Source organism: Trichoderma harzianum (genome assembly GCF_003025095.1).
Source record: "Trichoderma harzianum CBS 226.95 unplaced genomic scaffold M431scaffold_12, whole genome shotgun sequence".
NCBI classification, from domain to species: Eukaryota; Fungi; Ascomycota; class Sordariomycetes; order Hypocreales; family Hypocreaceae; genus Trichoderma; species Trichoderma harzianum.
In genome coordinates this window covers 809805-823703 of record NW_020209260.1, presented here as the reverse complement: position 1 = coordinate 823703, position 13899 = coordinate 809805, and the positions used below count along the sequence as shown (strand labels likewise).

Sequence of the window (13899 nt, the reverse complement as noted above, 5' to 3'; positions counted from 1 at the left end):
AAGCACATGCATACATCTTACGTGGCCATCAAACCATTAAACCATCAAATCATCAACCTATCACGCACCAAAAGCAAAAATACTAGCTACAAGCACAAATAGACTCTGTGCTCTGCATAGCCGTACGTACGACTCACCTTCCCAACGCCAACAGAATCCTTCCAAGTCATGTCTCAGACGCACGTCCCAGCCTCTTCTCGCATCGCCACCACAAAAATAGAACTTGCATCCCCCAATCCCCATCCAGAGCCTCGGATTCACCAAGGGGGCGTGTGGCTATAGCGTTTCAGCGCTGCATTAATGGTGCTTACGTACGGCCCTCAGGACACGGCTGGGAAAAAAGGGAGAGCAAATGAAATCTTCGGGCCATCGGCAAGAGCTCATCGTATTTGACCATCGATGCAGTATTTCGTACATTAGGTGAACTCGCACATCGATCTGCAGACCAATAATTCGTATGGGATCATCCTCGTGAACTCTCCAAGGGCTTGGTCCGAGACATCAAGGGAGTCGAATTAGAGGCGCCATATATGGGTCAAGGCGTTTCGCATGTTGAGACAGCATGCCGCGTTCTCGGAGTAATAAGACGATAAAAGTGACACTCCCGCTCCGATTGTACCACCTGGACGTGTCATGGAAGCCATCGGTGAGACAGCTGCAGTGTTGGGGCTTCTTTGCAAGACATATGCACACCTGCTGTCTCGGTTCTCGAGATCACACACACAACACAGCCTGGCAGTAGTGCCGGTTGTCGCAGCGAATCCTATGAAGGAGGTACAGATGGCCAAGGGAAGCAATGGGAGCGGCCGTCCATGCGAGTATTCTCAGCTGTGGCTTGCCCGCCACCTGCAGCATGATGGAGTCCAGCAAGACGAGCCGTGTCGCCCATCCAGGGGAACACGGGATCGACCAACTCACCAGCGCCATTCATCTGTAAGGGGGGGGGGGATATATTGTGACTGTTGCCACAGCCGCCGGACACCAGTTCATCACCGACTGAACCCCTGATTTCCATGGGAGCAGGGAGATCTAGATGCTCGCGGCCTCGTGCAAAATGCATGGATTCCTCACAGGAACAAACGTTCCCCGGCAAGGCAAAAGTTCATCTCGTACTCTTCATTTGCCTTTGTCGCAGAAAGGGCGTAGTCAGTTCGGAAGGAGGAGCTTTGACTCGTATTTTTCGCTACCGTGCTGCATGTAGAGCCCGTCCGGGCGCTTCGACCTTGAAAGTCATTCCTGTTGCTCGTATGCAGATTGTCGAATTGACTTCGCACGGACAAGAAACGGGAAAAAACGGCTCAGGAACGCGATCTGAATCGAGATCCTTGTTGATTGACAGTCAGCGTAGACGCCTCGAGAAGGAAGAAAGAGAGAGAAGAGAATAGAGTTTGAGCCGTGCAGCTGAAGCTTCCGATCCCATCTGCTCTGGTCAACACCAAAAGATGAACGGTCGTCTCAGAAGTCATCCCCCTGCAAGGTATAACACTGTATGTAACACATGGTAATGTCGGCCTTGTGCAAGTCGTACAGACTATAAACGAGGCACAGCACTATTAGTGCACTCCACACTGAATTTCCGTCCACGAGCAGCATTGGGGCCGTGCCTTGTCCACCAGTCCAGCAAGGATATTGGCTTCTCGGGCCAATTTTTGTAGCGTCCAATTGAAACCGTGACAGCAACGGGCTGCATCAGGTAAAGCATGTTCAATCTCCGAGAGTCAAATGATTTCTCTGTAATGGTTGCCGGCAGTGCATTTTGGCGATCAAGTCCTTGTGCTAGCAGAAGTATGTATGTTAAGAATAGCAACATGAAGAGCATTTGCCACGAGGAGAGTAACATCGCATCTTTCTCCCTCGCGGCTAGAAATGCAGATCCTGCGAGAACGGACCCAAACGAGGACAAGCTCAAGCCGCCAGCCAACGTGTAGCGCGAAGCACTTTTGCTTCTCGTACCCAGTAAGATTGCTGTTGGTGAGAGCAGAGAGCAATACCACCTACTGTATGTACGAGTAATACCTACCAGTCGCTGCTTGGACAGGCCCGGAAATGATGCCGCGCCGTGGATTTGCCCACTAAAAAAAAATCCAAACCCTGCAGCTTCCAAGCTTGAATCGTCTCTGGATCTAGAGTCAAGAGTCAGTTGGCTGATTCGGAGCATTACCCGACTCCGGCTGCACGCGGGTGGCCTGACTCTGACCAACACTGAGACTCGACGGGACAGGGAGGCATTACACGAAGTAGCATCTCGGCAGGATGGAGAGAGAGGGGCATTGGGCACAGCGGCATCTCTGAAGCAAAACGTGAGAACAAGCTCTCATCGGCTGTTTTTCTGATCTGCGGCACTCGCCAATTCGATGGATGGCATGGCATAGCAAGGATCCAAGCAAGTCACGACTACCCACACGGGTCCTGTGTCATGGCCTCATGCCAGACTGGGGCTTTGCTCCGTGGCACGCCAGAAGGAAGAGAGAGCCAATTCTCGTCGACGGAAGTCCTCCGTTACTGTACGATACTCCGTACCACCAGATCTGACTACCTGAATGTATGTACCGAGTACCAGTGGACTCTTCGCTGGACAGGGCCCGCATGAAATCATCTCTGGTTCTGGGTCGGTATGCACGCGGTAGGAGAGCATAATTTTGATCAGATTGCGATCGGTGTCCGACCATCCCTTACAGTCTACCGCCAAACGGCGTAGAGATTGGTGGCGTTCGTGCCGCCCCTATTAACGGAAAGTCAATAATTTGAAGATCAAATGCTCTGCAGACCGCGTCCTGCTCTGCCCCCAGTATCACATGGTGAAAAGGGATTTACATGCGCACGCTATTGGCCTCGGCACGGCGCGCTCGAGAGAGGTGAAGCTGTACCAACTGGGCTAGTGGAACGAGAGGGGGGAGTGTGTGCAAAGCGTGTGAGGAGGAGGAGGAGCGAAGCATGGCGGACCAGACCAGGGGCAGAGGGAGCAGAAGCAACGAGAAGGACAAAAAAACTTGGTTGGCGCTGGCTGCATGCTGGCCCGCATATTATTGACATGTTGGAGATTGGCTGGTAGCCAAGTTGCAAAAAAGCCAGGGCTAGAGCAAACTAGCCGATGGGCCGTGGACCATATGGAGATCCCATCGGATCAGGCGCCTGGGATAAGCAACTGGCGTCAGGGGGTGAAGCTGCGGGGGAAATTGCGTCGAGGAGACGATGGATGGGAGAGCGATTCAGGCCCTGTCTCCTGTCTCCCAAGCGCTCGCTGACCCTCCCTGTTCCCCGGACTTTTCGAGCCCGATTCGCTCTCTGCTCGACTTAGCGAGGTCATGGTCATGGTTGACCAGGACCGGGGATGGGATAGGCCGGGGATTTGTGTCGAGGAGCTTTTGGCGAAGCGAACAGTTGAGTTGATTCTTGCGAGCCGGGTTGTGGGTTTGGAAGAGGAATGGCGGCGAGCTTGGCCAACTTTTTTTTTTGTCTCCAACCGTTGACAAGTCTGGTCTGGGTAAGGAGCAGCAGCAGGGCTAGCAGACTATTGCTGATGGGCTCAGCTCATGCGCGTTTTCGAGTCCTGTTCCTGCATCAGGCGGTTTCTGCTTTCCCGTTTCTCTTTTGTCATAGACCACAGTCACAAAGTTCTTTTGCCCATTTCCCGTCCGTGTCTGAGCCAAGCGTCACTTGGTGGAGCCGCCACCCCATTCCAAGCCGTCAAGCCTATTGTTCGCCTCGTTTCGAAGCCTCCCCTTTGCCAGAGCTAGCTTCTCGAACCTTGGCGGAAAGTCGGGCTTGTGGATGGAATGGGCAGAGCGAGGTCCGACGATCGCTGAATTTTTCCCAGGAGGGCGCGCCGCTTCAGTTTCTCCGCCAGTTCGTAGCGCTCTTTTGCAAGTTGGGGAGACAAAACAGGCTGAAGACCGGCGTGTGTGCCTGCAGAATCGAGCAAAGCGTAGGCTGGGGTGACTCAAGGCGGCATAGCCCGGCGCAGGTATTGTGCTGGTGGCCTGAATGACGCCGCCGAGCATATCTCCGGCACGTCGTGGTGACATGATGCTGACGAAAAGATGAATGACTTGGATCGGCCAAGAGGGTTGAGATCCGCATTCTGCGCATAAGGTACCTGCCCTGTACATGGGCGGTGGGGGCCGCTGGGGAGGGGCTTACAGGCCTGGTGGTCGCTGTAACGGTTTGCCACAGGCCGTCGGGGCGCTGTGGCCACTGAAGGGGGACGCCTTGGACGAAGGAATTACAGCGCCGTAGCAGGCTGTTGGTAGCTGGGGGAATAACCTGAAGTCATCAATGGCCAGCAAATTCGGCCGAACCTAAACCGAAGTTGGATGGTCCTTTGGCACCTCGTTTTTCTCGAAACTTGCGTTGAGACTGAGATTGATTCTTGATGTCGGCCAGTCCAACAAACAATGACAGCACTGGCCGCTGGGAGGTCAATTGTCACAAAATACTCGCATTGAATGTGATGCCATCAATGACATAGCCAGTGAAATAGAGTCGCAGCCCCAGCCACAGCGCGAATGCAAGGTTACGTGCGCTTTTGCAACAGTGACTGCTAGTACTGCCCACTCACACACACACCACACGCACGATGCGGAGGCAAAAAGACGGCCGCAGCAGTTGCAGCTGGCCAACCACGGTTGCACATGAAAACCCCAGATCTGGGATTGCAAAAGGCGAGAGGCAGGGCTGCTGGGCTTTTGGGGGCTGGGCCAATGGCAGTGATGCGTGCCGACGACGAAGAACAATTGGATCTGGTGAAGTTGGAGCTCTTTCGATTTGATCAACTGGCAATTTCCGCCACGAGGCCAATGGGGAGAAGCGAAGCTGGGCAAACTGGGCCCGTCGGGTCGTCGTGCGGCATCCCCGTTGCTCGTTTATTACAGTAGCTGGAGAGAGAGACTCTTTTTTTGCATTGACGGGGAAGCGTGAGGTCCCAATCCGCGGCTGGATGTGAGTGAGCATTCACATGTTTTCCTGGGGGCATGTAACCTCACCTGGGCCAACTCTTGAAACTGGCCTCGTAAAAGTCGGCACAATTGATGCTGCAGTAGGAGTAACAGTAACAGTGACCTGACATCGACAGCAGCCATCAACACATCCAGCAGTACCTGTTACAGCGCGTGTCCGAGCCAACTGCAGTCATCCCCCCATACAAAAGCCAAGGCCGTCGATCGCTGGGTTGCCCGGCTCGGCCGTGTGTAGCAGATGAGGTTAGGCCACAGCCCATCCCAGCCAGCCCCCCTGTTTCCGGACGAGGTTGGCTTGCCACGCTCCAATCTTCACTAACACGTCTGCCTGCTGCTGGAGCAAGTAAGTTTCAGTTACTTGACGTTGTTAGTGATTGTCACCAAATTGTCAAGTCACTGGCACCTGGCAAGCCCCTGTAATGAATGGCCCGTGTGGCACAGCAACCCACCCCACCAGCCTCTTGCTCTCCATGCTCTGCGTGGCTGCCCAGAGAAGAAGTCGCGCTCCGTAGTGTATACCTGTACCTCCGTAGTGTGTATGTTTTGTCCAAGCTGGCGCCCCAGGTACTTGTACCGCTGGTAGACGCAGCATCGAGCCACGGCGGCGAGCGCACCGCCACGACTTGGCAGCCAGGTACTTTCTATTGCGGTACTGCTCGGTCCATCGCGGTACATTCTGCCCATACTTTTGCAGCCAAACCAACTCCATCAACAGCATCAACAGTGGACGTGAATTGAAGCTAAACCTTGACGGCCCTTGTCGCTCTTTCGGCCCTGCTAGGCCGTGCTGTGCTAGCCTTGTCCTTCATTTTGCACCCCCGGCCCGACGATCGAAGGGGAGGGGCGTGCGGCCCCAGCTGAGACCAGGAGCCACACACGGCTTGCACTCAGGCTAAGGCAAGGAAAGCTCAAGCCAAGGTTGGTTGACTCGACCTTGACGGGACAAGGACAAGAAAGAAGGACGGACTCTCACAACAGTACATAAAGAGGCTTCCCTCCATCTCCGAAGCCTTTCTTTTCTCCTTTCTTCTTTTTCTTCTCCATCCACTCGCTCGCTTTCACAGTCCAGCTACATTCGTTGTCTGAACACTAAACCAAAAAACTCACAAAAAAACAACTTAATACACCCACCCCCAAAACACTTCAATACCGACAAGATGAAGGCCGCTTTCGTTGCTGTTGCTCTCGCCGCTCTGGCCCAGGCTCAGACTCGCGCTGATATCCCATCCTGCGCTCTGCCCTGCCTCGACGACGCCGTCAAGGCCAACACCAAGTGCTCCACCACCGACTACGTCTGCATCTGCAAGGACTTCAACGCTGTCCAAGGCGCTGCCACCGGCTGTGTCGTTGAGAAGTGCGGTACCGACGTTGCCATCAGTATGTTTCCTCTGGTCGATCTGAGATGAAAAGGAGCTTCATGTATTAACCAATTCGCTACAGACAAGGTCCTCCCCGCCACTCAGGCTCTCTGCGCCGCCAACTCTGGCTCTGGCTCTTCCGGCTCTGGCTCTTCCTCTGCTGCCAACACCACCCCCGCCCAGCAGACCACCTCTGCCGCTCAGTCTTCTTCTGCTGCCCAGTCTTCCTCTGCTGCCCAGTCCTCTGTCGCCAGCGCTCCCCCCAGCTCTGCTCCCGCCCAGACCACCTCTGCTGCCCAGACCACCCCCGTCGTCCCCGTCGGCACTGGCACTGGCGTTCCTCCTCCCGCTGGCAACAAGACCACCACTGGTGCTCCCACTGCCCCCACCAACGGCGCTTCCACCATCCTGCCCGGCCTCGCCTTCATCGCCGCTCTCTGCGCCTTTGCCCTGTAAAGGGTTTGACAATGAACGACGAGATTGGAAGGGTGACGATGTTTGGAGGACTTCGGATTACTGGAACGGTTTGGTGAGATGGAAGGATAACGGTGTGATGAACATATGAGCTGGACCCCCAGACGACTTTTTTTGTTGGCTTTGGATCGTGCGCCCTTTCGAGGGAGTGTAATACACAAAATATACCAGATTACTGGCTTTAATGCTAATGTCTTCGGACGACTTTTTTATGATTACAAACAAGCTTTTCGCGCGTTTTTGATTGTGACTTGCAATGTGATATCTATGACTGTTTTTATTCTATTTAATTATCACCGAACTTGACATGTTGTAGAATTCAATGGCTTTGAATATGGATGTTTTTGACAGCAGAACTGGAGCTGCACTGAGCTACGCTACGCTGCTTACCGCTCTCATGTAAAGTGCGGGCTGTCGCTGGAGACACCTTCAGACTGTACCAAGATGTACTGAACCCCGGTACCTCTACTTCCACTGAAGGAATTAAACAAGACCTGCTGAGACCCGCTGTATCCGAGCTTCCGCGAGCGACTTGCAGTTCCAGGCCAAGTTGTGCGGCCATGTTTTTGTTCTCGTTGACTAAGAGAATCATGGCCCTGGTCCTGGCTAAGCGTACCAGTGAGGATGCCATTCAGGTGAAGGTACAAGGCCAAGTTACGGAGTCCAAGTACCTCCGAGCTTAGTAGTACCAACTACGGCGCCTTTTCCTAGCGGTAATCCGGAGTATAGTGTACAGTACTCGTACAAGCCGACGGGAGGACGTTACAGAAGGAGCTGGGCGGGTTCCGGTGGCTCCGCTGGCTGGGATTTTATGGTTGAGGGGCGTATACTTGTTATGAGTACATGGTACATGGTACGTTTCTTGTGTTTTTACGTTTTTATTGTGCTTGTTTTTTTTTTTTTTTTTTTGCTCGTCTTCCTTGCTTTTGGTGGAGTTGTTTTTACATTGGATGTTTTTTTTGGGTTTTTTTTTCTTGCTTGCCCCCCCTTGTCTTCTTTTAGACGGGGACTTGAGGTAGGTGGTTCCCTTTTTATTTGTGGGGATGTAGGGAGGAGTTGGGAAGGTGGAGAAAGACTGGACTGACTTGCTGCAAGTGGAAGGGAAGAAAAAAACAAGTCGGACATGGGCAGAGAGAGGAGAGTGATGCTGGGCTTTGGGGTCTTTTTGCGTGGCCAATGGATGGACGAATACAGTATTTTTCTGCGGGTGGTTGCAGTACGCGTAGATGGAAAGTTGGCATGTATGAGGTACCGTGTAGATGGGAAGAGAAGAAAAAGAGTTGGGAATAGGGTTTTGACGTGGCACTATGTTGTTGAGCTAGATGGGTTTGTATTTTGTACATTGGGATGTAGTAGATGATGATGATGAGAATGAAATAGAAGAGGAAGAAGAGCGAAGAGCGAGAGGAGAGAGACGCGCAAGATGAGACAGATGGGAATAATGGCTGGCTGGCTGCAGGTCGGTGGTTGGCAAGCACCACCTTTTGCAGATGACGATGGATCATGACCTGGAGCTGCATCGTTGCAGGGCGCTAAGACGGCATTTGGAGGGACGAAGTTGGGTTACAGCAACAAGAAAGGATGGATGCTGTACTGTACGAGTATGTACAGCAGCTGTTGGACCCGACGTAATGTGAAGACAGACTGAATCATCCCACCTCGGCTTACATGTTACAGAGCAGTATTCTTACTCTCTGGATTCCCTCGAGAGTTACCCAATTCGGGCATTTGCAAGAGTAATACGGCCAGCATCTCGTCATCTATCAAATTCCTGTCCTCGTACATGCTGTAATACAACCCCCCCCATTTCCCTCCCCATCAATCCATCACAGATCACCTTTTGAAAATCCGGGGAGGTCATGCAGTAGGGGTTGCGCAAACAAAGACAAACAAAATCATTCCCTCCAAGCACCATGTAGACGATGCACACACACACAAGCGGGCGTTTATACACACCTTGCATAACGTACTGCTGCACTCTGCAGACACGCCAAACCAGCTTTTAGTGGCGCCAACACCAACACCAGAAAAAGCCTGTGGCTTGCAACGGAGGGTGGCATTCCTTCGTATTTGGCGGACTGAGGCTAGTTTGCTTTTTTCTTCTTTTTGTGCTTAAAATAGGATTTGGAGGGTGCGGGAAGAGAGGAGAAAAAAAAAGAAGAAGGCAAAAGTCTGGGGAATGTAGATGATGCTGTTTAGCTGAGATGGGCCAATTCGCACGCTTCGAGGCTGCAATTTGGCGCTTTTTGCGTGAGATTGGTAGAGACTGCTGTAGAGGTGCAGATTTTTTTTTTTTTTCGATTTATTGCGCTTGTTTGGTTGCACGTCTTGCTTGGACGAGGTTATACGAGGTACGCGGTGGTACGTACCTCGTACCTTGCCGGTTGTTGTGTGGGTGTGGAGGAGTGGGGCGGGTTATGACGCGGCTTGTGCATGATTTGTGCGTTGATGCATTGAGTGGAGCATATGTGCATAAAGCTGCATAAAGTCACTTGATGAGTGACACTGAGTGTGACAGTGACAACTACCTCAGTGACAACTGCAGTACAGTACTGTGACTCAACTGGGAAATACTGTAAGAAAAAAGAAGAAGAAAGACAAGGAAAATAAAAGGCCGAAAAGTGTATTCTCCATGATGGGTGATGCTAAGACACTTTGAGTAATTCCCTGCGTTGTGGCAACCAGGCAGTGGCATGACATGGCGCCTCACCACCAGCTATTACACCAGCTTTAAAACCAGCGGCAAAAAATTGTTCTTTCTGCCTTCTAATGTCTCTTATTAGCCCGTTCTGTGTCTAGGTAGTACCGAGGCGCATTCCACAGAACACGCCACGCCTACTTGACTAACCTCTTAACTTACATCGACACACGTACACGGATACATGTAATACGTTCCTCAAGGCAGCACAAGGCAGCCTCTGTACAACGCCAACAGCCAGCCAAAAAGCCAAAAATAATAACTCACAGACGGATCACCGGCAGAGGCGACAAGAATCAAATAGCTTCAACATGCCAATCCAATAGATCCATTGCCAGTTCCGGATCTGTCTCCCTCCTCGGCGAACAATGACGTCGCGGCGCATCCTCGAAACCTCGCCCTTCGGCCAATCATGATGGCGAAGTCGCCCATTTACGGGCACTTTCAAGGAGGAGGGGGGAGGGGATTATACACGGAAAACCCTCAACGTCTGACAGGATTCATAGGCAGCCAAGGCATTTTTCTGACCTTATTTTTTAAAATTCTCCTTCTGATCAACTCTTACTTTTTCTTCTTTTCTCCGAGTGTGTGGGACGCTGCAGCTCTTTGGGGGGTTCTTGGCACGGCATATGTCAGTGTCAGGAGGGATGATCGACGACGCTTGTCTGCAGGGGCCGCCTTCACAATGTGTACTTGCTGCGAACTGGACGATTCGCGGGGGGTGTTTGTTTTGTCAAAGATGGGGGGCGGTCTCGGATTGGCCGGTCCCAAGTATCGAACAGTTATGCTGATGCTGTGCGTATGTAGGGCAAGCAGGGCGTTGTTGTGTTCCCCCATTATTCATGATCGTCTCCACGATGACACTCACAGAAAAAACTCCTAATCCATCACATGGGAACACCCAAAACAAGGCAATACTGAGATACGGTGACGTCAGAACCCATCACCGGGCAGATTGACGTCTTACTTGCCGCCAGCTGAATCTGGATTCGGGGCCCCCAGTAATCCGGAAATGCCTTTCATCAAGCCCTTTTACCAGCAAAAAAGGTTCGTTCACGAGCTTATTATTGGCTATGCAAGGCTTTCCAGCTTTGCTTCGGCTCGTGCGGGATCTCGGAAAAATGAGGCTTCAAGCCATGAAGCTTGAAACCACAAAGCTTCCCATGATCACGGGCTGGTACAATGACTTCATCTGTTTCACATCGTGCTGCTCTCATCTCTATCGTCACCCTCCTTATGCTGCCGTCCTCACATCTTGATTGTCTGCTCAAGGCCAAAAGTCAAAACAAAACAGTCCTCATCGTGAACACGACAGGGAACCCCCGTCTCCGGTCTCGTTCTCTCCGTAGGCCCGCGCCGTTCTTACCCACCAGCTCCGTAGCCGCGTGGTGGTCCGTCGGGATGGTCGCGGCGGCCCACAGAGCCGATTGTACACTACTCTTTGCTGTTCCACAATCGTGCCAATTAACGAGTGTTATAAGCAATTGCTTAGAACACATTTTCTCCAGGTTGATAAACATGGGTCCGGTTTCTATAACAATGGGCCTGAGAACGACCCATTGAACTTAAACGATGGTCCCTGGATTCAAAATCAACGTCGCACTACTCTATACTGCCCACAGCAAGGTGAATTAACAGCTGAACACCTCATTTTCTACACTACAAACAGCTCCTGATCCCCTTAACGATGCTGTGATAGATGATGAAGTTCAGGTTTTGCTTCGAATGCCGCAGTGTCAAAGGCCGCGACATCATTCGAACATGTTGATCATCTCCTCTAAAATCGCTGGAGAAACTCCACAGAGGAAGCTGCATGAATCGCTATCTAGGTGCTACTTCTATAACTTCTTTTCTTTACATGCTAATCATATATCGGCCGTCGGTACAGCCACCCTCTTCACCGGCTGGCTTCGCACCTTGGTCCTCTGCTCATATCCATATGCCAGTCCAATCAAAGTCTTCTCAGACCACTTGTCTCCCATAAAGGTCACTCCAAAAGGAATCCCCGGTCCCGTTTCCACCAGGTCACCATCCTCGTGCACCGGCTCCGTCTCCGAGTGATGGCCCATCGGCACCGTAATCGCTGGGGCTCCTATCACGGCGGCCCACATCGAAGCCATGCTTGTCGGCATCACCACCGCGGTCAGATTGTGCTTGTCCAGGACCCCTGGGAGACCGCCCGGGCCACCAAGTTCCTGGAGACGCTCGTAAGCCGGCTGGAACCTCGGATCGGTGTTGTCCCACCCCTGCTCAAAGATGATATCGTCCCAGATACCTGTGTCACGCTGCGGATATGTCTCTAATGGGTGTTTCTGCGTCTGCTCGCGTATGTCGGCGAGAGTGTGAATGTTGTTTGGATTCGAGGTGAGTTGGGCGAGGTAGGACGCAACGTTGGCGTAAAAGTCTGCCCTCATAATCACCTTTTCGGCGTCGCGGATGTCCTTTATCGCTGAGTCGAAGTTGGCTTCGACGATGGTTGCGCCGGCGGCTTCTAGGATGGCGAGCGTCTCTCTAAAGACTTGGACTTCTGAGGCAAGATGCGCGTCTTTTTCTAGGCTTTGGTCGATGGCTTTCCAGGGGACGCCGATTCGGGCTCCTGCTAGTGTGTCTTTGCATGCGGCGACGTAGTCTGGTATGCGAGGGATTGCGGCCGTGTACTTGTCATGGGGGTCATCTCCAACGATTGCCTGTAGCAGATATGCTGCGTCTTTGACTGTCCTCGCCATGGGTCCAACAGTGTCCTGGTGCTCCGAAATTGGAATAACAAGAGCCCTAGATGTCAGTCCAACGGTAGGCTTGAATCCTACGATGCCGCTCCTCTGTGCAGGACAGACAATCGATCCATCAGTCTCACTTCCAAGCGCCGCCCACGCGAGGCCCAAATCAGCAGCTACTGCACTGCCGCTTGAACTTCCAGAGGGATTCTGCTTGGTGTGATATGGGGCGAGTGTCTGGCCTCCGTGAGATGACCAGCCGTTGATGCTGTAGTCGCGAGCGCGATAGTTGGCCCATTGAGACATGTTGGTTTTACCTAGGATGACAGCTCCCGCCTCACGGAGCTTCTGCGCGACAAAGGCATCTCGAGGGACAGTGGCGCCGATGAGAAGCTGCGAACCAGCTACTCAAACAATGAGACACAGTCAAGTTTATGTTACGGTATAGTTTGGAGGGCAAACCTGTCGTGTCCATCTTGTCATGCGTGGCGATGTTGTTCTTGATCAGGACTGGGATTCCGTGAAGTGGCCTATCCTCTGTGAGTGCGAGTTTGGTGAACATGCAATTTTGGTGAATTTACCCTCGAATAGAGCCAGAGGCTCTCTCCTCATCGAGGCTCTTGGCAATGTCGAGCGCATCGGGGTTTGTTTCGACGACGGCGTGAACTGCCTCGTTTACTTGCTCAATACGCGCGAGGTATGCCTTGTGGTGATGAGCGAAAGTGCCTTTGACAAAGTGAAATTACCTTTACCTACTTTTGTGAGCTCAACACTGGCGAAATGTCCACCTTTGAGGCCCTCGGCGAGCTGGTCAAGCGTTGCATCAAGGAGGCCAGGTATCGTCCCCGATGAGTTGCTGCGATGTAATCAGACTATTGCCTCTCTCAGAGATTTGGATACACGACTTACACGCGGTCCATTTCTGGTTGGAAGTCTCCCATTTTTCTCGGCTCAAGCAGGTGATTTGAGATGTTCAAGTTTTCTTGTCGTGACTTTTGATCCTGCGGGTGATAGTGGCTTGGAGTTGAATGCGGGGCATGACAAAAGTGCCATTCATAGCCACCAGCGGCTGACACGACGTCTCCGCTGATGGATTGAAGCAAGGAAAACTGAGTCAATGGTTGAGTGAGTTTGTAACATCGGAAAACTCCATTAATATAAAAAGTCTGAATGGTCTGTATGTTGAATACAACCTCCTAAGTATTAAATCGTTGCTCCTTTATCGAGCAGTAGCTGCACAACTTCCTCCCTTCCAAAAGCCACTGCTACTTGAAGTGCAGTTCCATGAATCTTCCAAGAACTGCCTTTTAACCCCTTCTCCAGAGATATCGGCGGAATCCCTCCAAACAACTTGAGTACTTTGTCTGCGAGAAGCGGAAGCGCTATCAACGCCCGAGCGTTGATATCTGCTCCCTTCTCAAGAAGAAACTCCACCACCTCTTTATTCCCCAACATTGCTGCTGCGTGAAGTGCACTACCAAATAGGCCTCCCCGGGCATCAATGTTTGCACCTTTGTTAAGCAGCATCTCGACTACCTCTTTTTCTCCTGCCATCGCTGCTATCTGAAGCGGGCTGCCGAGAGGTCCGCGATCATTTATTTTTGCTCCCTTCTCGAGGAACATCTTCACAATCTCTGTGTTTCCACCAAATGCTGCGAATGCAAGCGGGCTACCTAAAAGACTTCGAGTATGAATATTTG

At 52.1% G+C, this 13899-nt stretch overlaps 7 protein-coding genes across 7 annotated transcripts; 5 read left to right on the top strand and 2 right to left on the bottom strand.

Moving 5' to 3' along the window:
• Positions 1-1269: 1269 nt before the first annotated feature.
• M431DRAFT_239491 (hypothetical protein) lies at positions 1270-2663 on the bottom strand. The gene is made up of 2 exons (XM_024913710.1): positions 2233-2663; positions 1270-2123 (listed from the first exon to the last, which is right to left on the bottom strand). The coding sequence occupies exons 1-2, from the start codon at positions 2316-2318 to the stop codon at positions 1532-1534; spliced, it is 678 nt and encodes a 225-aa protein (XP_024770993.1). The 5' UTR covers positions 2319-2663; the 3' UTR covers positions 1270-1531.
• On the top strand, positions 2664-3334 carry M431DRAFT_239490 (hypothetical protein). Its single transcript, XM_024913709.1, has one exon. It carries the CDS (start codon positions 3009-3011, stop codon positions 3243-3245), a length of 237 nt encoding a protein of 78 aa, XP_024770992.1. The 5' UTR covers positions 2664-3008; the 3' UTR covers positions 3246-3334.
• On the top strand, positions 3335-4105 carry M431DRAFT_239480 (hypothetical protein). Its single transcript, XM_024913708.1, has one exon. The coding sequence runs from the start codon at positions 3425-3427 to the stop codon at positions 3986-3988; it is 564 nt and encodes a 187-aa protein (XP_024770991.1). The 5' UTR covers positions 3335-3424; the 3' UTR covers positions 3989-4105.
• A 1859-nt stretch (positions 4106-5964) lies between these two features.
• Positions 5965-6888, top strand: M431DRAFT_511404 (hypothetical protein). The gene is made up of 2 exons (XM_024919648.1): positions 5965-6332; positions 6396-6888. The coding sequence occupies exons 1-2, from the start codon at positions 6113-6115 to the stop codon at positions 6767-6769; spliced, it is 594 nt and encodes a 197-aa protein (XP_024770990.1). The 5' UTR covers positions 5965-6112; the 3' UTR covers positions 6770-6888.
• A 2673-nt stretch (positions 6889-9561) lies between these two features.
• On the top strand, positions 9562-10458 carry M431DRAFT_239349 (hypothetical protein). Its single transcript, XM_024913707.1, has one exon. The coding sequence runs from the start codon at positions 9898-9900 to the stop codon at positions 10366-10368; it is 471 nt and encodes a 156-aa protein (XP_024770989.1). The 5' UTR covers positions 9562-9897; the 3' UTR covers positions 10369-10458.
• Positions 10459-10532: 74 nt separating this feature from the next.
• M431DRAFT_239281 (hypothetical protein) lies at positions 10533-11199 on the top strand. The gene has a single exon (XM_024913706.1). It carries the CDS (start codon positions 10668-10670, stop codon positions 11046-11048), a length of 381 nt encoding a protein of 126 aa, XP_024770988.1. The 5' UTR covers positions 10533-10667; the 3' UTR covers positions 11049-11199.
• On the bottom strand, positions 11130-12729 carry M431DRAFT_511402 (hypothetical protein). Its single transcript, XM_024919647.1, has 2 exons — positions 12662-12729; positions 11130-12603 (listed from the first exon to the last, which is right to left on the bottom strand). The coding sequence occupies exons 1-2, from the start codon at positions 12672-12674 to the stop codon at positions 11351-11353; spliced, it is 1266 nt and encodes a 421-aa protein (XP_024770987.1). The 5' UTR covers positions 12675-12729; the 3' UTR covers positions 11130-11350.
• Positions 12730-13899: the final 1170 nt, after the last annotated feature.